Genomic DNA, 3323 nt, shown 5'->3' with positions numbered 1-3323 from the left:
AGCAGGAACAGCTGCGCTATGAACAAGAACGGCGATCGGCCATGAGAAGGCCTTACGAGCCTGACAGCAGGTAATGGTTACTGCGATGAGATTGCACGGTCTTCAGCCACGTCCCTTTACAGATAGAGCACTCTAAAGCCCACGTAAATCATGGGTACTCTTGCTAAAGCAGTCAGGGAAGCTCACAACAGAAATACAAGTTATGTGTTGTATAACCCTGACCTTGGGAAAGAGCAAACGTCATACTCGTGTACCTGTAAGCACCGGTTATTACAGCAGGTTTAAAATTCTTACTTCCCAAAGAGAAGCGACTGCGGATAGAACCCGTGCGTATCACTTGCTCTAAAGCAGGCTTGTGAGCAGGAACCCATGCTCCCTTTCTTATCCTGTCAGACCATGCTGAGATGAAGCGTTTTGCGTAGTGTCGATAGACGCAGCTGGCTCTGCAACTGAAAGGCAGTGCCTGCTCAACACAAAAGGGGATTTAATTACAAATAAAAAATAATTGGGTTGAACGAAGAGAGCACGAAGGAAGATTCTGTTGAGATTAGTACTAATAGTGGTCTTTTTTGCAGGCGGGATGACCTGTACTGGCCAGAGGCGAAGCGAATGGCAATGGATGATCGGTATCATTCTGAGTTCAGTCGTCAAGACCGCTTCCACGATTTTGACCACAGGGATCGTAGCCGATACCAAGATCATTGTTTGGATAGGTAGGCAAGGCAGTGTCTTTTCTTCCTGTACCTGTGTGGAAGTTGGGTGTCTCTCTGTGGGTTACTAATGGCTGGAAGGGTGCCAGAAGAGAAAAGCAGAACAAACCACCCTTCTGCATTTCTCGTGTCAATTTTACACCTGCTTGCTGTCCCTCCTCTCCATCATTTACAGGCATGTGGGAAAGAGGCTGCATAAAGATTATAAGCCACGTCCTAATGTGGTCTGCCATTGATCTCTTCCTATGCTATGAAACGAGAACTCCTTTGAATATCTTCTCCTCTGGAGAAGGAGGCTCTGAGGAGACCTCATTGCAGCTTTCCAGTATCTGAAGGGGGCTTACAAGGATGCTGGGAGAGGACTTTTTACAAGAGCCTGTAGTGACAGGACAAGGGGTAATGGGTTTAAATTGAAAGCGGGGAGGTTTAGATTAGACATCAGGAAGAAATTCTTCACAGAGAGGGTGGGGAGGCACTGGAACAGGTTGCCCAGAGATGTTGTGGGTGCCCCATCCCTGGATGTCTTCAAGGCCAGGCTGGATGAGGCTTGGAGCAACCTGGTCTAGTGGAAGGTGTCCCTACCCATGGCAGGGGGGTTGGAACTGGATGATCTTTAAGGTCCCTTCCAACCCAAACCATTCTGTGATTCTATGATCTTAACACTAAACAAACATTGACGTTCTCGGGTGTACAGCCTCGTGAAGATACGTTTTCACATACGATGTCATATGGACAACAGAATCGGGGTTACTGTGTCCATTCACCTAAAGCTTCTCCTTTTTTTCCTCCCCCCAGAAGAGACGTTTCAAGAGGGATGCCGGATCGAGATGGGCAGGTGGGTTATACCCAAAAAGCCAAACCAGCCTACCCCAAAGGGGAAAGAACACAGTACGCATGCTGCCCAGTTCTTAAATGCAGCCACCGCTGGGTTTAAACTGAGCAGATCTTGAGGCAGCAACTGATTTGCATGGCAGCTTGTGGAATTTAAGTTACTAAGTTAGCCGCTTGCTAGGGCGGTAGCCACAGAATGGGGTGGGGGGAACCTCCGAGCAACAGGAGCTACGGCACGGCATCTTTTCAGGCTGGTACGTGGCCATAAGTGTTCTGGTTAACTATCTTGGGGGTCTGGATTGCGTTAGGAGCTAGTCACCGTGGCATGTGGCCTTAGCTGGTGCGGGAGCCCTTCTCTGAGCTTCATCTAACTGGTGGTGTGATGGACCAAGGCGGGTGGCTGTAAAAGGACAGGGGTGAAAACCCAGCAAAACAGTATATAAAACCTCTGGTTTCTCAAAAGAGATAGGAAGTAGGTAGATATTCTCTGGAAAAATTGAAATCTGGAGCCAGAATATAAGCCTTAACCCACCCTACCAGAGGAAAAACACCCTACTAAGCAAAAAGCCTTCTCCCACCGATGAGCGGAGCAGAATCTCGGCTGTGAAACGAAACAAATGCTTCGACTGAACCACGCCCAGTAGCAACAATGGAACCATTAAAAAACAAGACGGCTACTGTTTTGCTTTCTGACAGCTTAGAGAAAGGCAGCCTTTGAGGAGCTGAATTTTTATCATCCTAAAAGAAAACCTCTATTGATTCTTAATGTAACGCTGTGCCGGTTTGCCTTCCAGCATTACCCAGATGAGCGCCACGGAGGGCCTGATCGTCACACCCGGGATAGTTGGGGTGGCTATGGGTCTGACAGAAGAATGAGTGAAGGGAGAGGGATACCTCCACAAACCCGGTTAGTGCCTATCAAATAAGGGAAGTGATTTGTTGGTTCTTAAAACTTGTAACACTCTGTGAACCCCCGAAGGGTGACAGAGGAAGCGGTTTGACAGATGTGAATCCTCTCTCCAGATAGTGTCTTTGAGCGTTGCGTATCATGAGAACGGGGCGGTGCAGTGAGTGAAGAAGTGCTCTTCTGTTGGCTCAGCTCAGAACTGGGTTTCTCTTGTAAATCCCTTTCTCCTCTGCAGATGAGACTCAATCCTGTACCGGATGCTCCAGTAACGCCGACAAAAGTCTCAGTCGTGGCTAGCAGTCAGGTGTTATGGAAATTGAGTTAGAATCTCTGCAGCGGTGGGGGTGGGCAACTGGGGCTCCTGGAATCGTAACGGTTTCTCTTCAAACCACCTAGTCGAGCTGGGTGTATTCCGGGTGCGTCATCTTTGGCTCTACATAAGCATCCCAGAGGAATGGCGGTCAATGCATTGTTTGAAGTATTTTAGTACGATGTGATACTAATTATGTCTCTGTAGGTCAGAAAAAGATGAGCTTTGCTGTGTGGAGGATGCTGCTCAGCAAGTTTCTAGTTGTTTCTCTTTGACCAGTGTCTATTGCAACGATTGGGTGGCTGGAGGCCCAGCTTGATTACCAATTGAATACGCTTTTCAACGGGGTACGGTGGTTGGCTTTACCCTGTGCTGCTAAATGGATAAGGGACGCACCTAGAAGATGTTCTTTTATTTTTTTAAGAGATGGACGTGACTGGGGAGATCATGGTCGAAAGTTAGAGGGGCATCAAGATCGTTCATGGCAGGGAAATGTGGATGGAGGAGTGATGGGACGGGATCGTGAGAGATGGCAAGGTACACTTGCTGCTTACCAGTGTGATCG

The 3323-nt window shown here is 48.2% G+C and overlaps 1 protein-coding gene across 1 annotated transcript in view; it reads left to right on the top strand.

Moving 5' to 3' along the window:
• LOC104513235 (scaffold attachment factor B2-like) overlaps nucleotides 1–3323 on the top strand; it is a gene marked incomplete at its 5' end in the record, with an annotated part of 9872 nt that overhangs the window by 5948 nt on the left and 601 nt on the right. Inside the window, 5 exon segments of the mRNA XM_010156518.1 lie at nucleotides 1–70; nucleotides 576–713; nucleotides 1506–1545; nucleotides 2336–2448; nucleotides 3183–3295. The exon segment at nucleotides 1–70 is cut by the window's left edge and continues 18 nt beyond it. Of these exon segments, the coding sequence (XP_010154820.1) occupies nucleotides 1–70; nucleotides 576–713; nucleotides 1506–1545; nucleotides 2336–2448; nucleotides 3183–3295 (474 nt within the window).

The sequence above is a fragment of the Eurypyga helias genome, unplaced genomic scaffold, assembly GCF_000690775.1.
Source record: "Eurypyga helias isolate BGI_N326 unplaced genomic scaffold, ASM69077v1 scaffold5338, whole genome shotgun sequence".
Taxonomy (NCBI): Eukaryota; Metazoa; Chordata; class Aves; order Eurypygiformes; family Eurypygidae; genus Eurypyga; species Eurypyga helias.
This window is presented reverse-complemented; position numbering and strand designations above follow the sequence as displayed.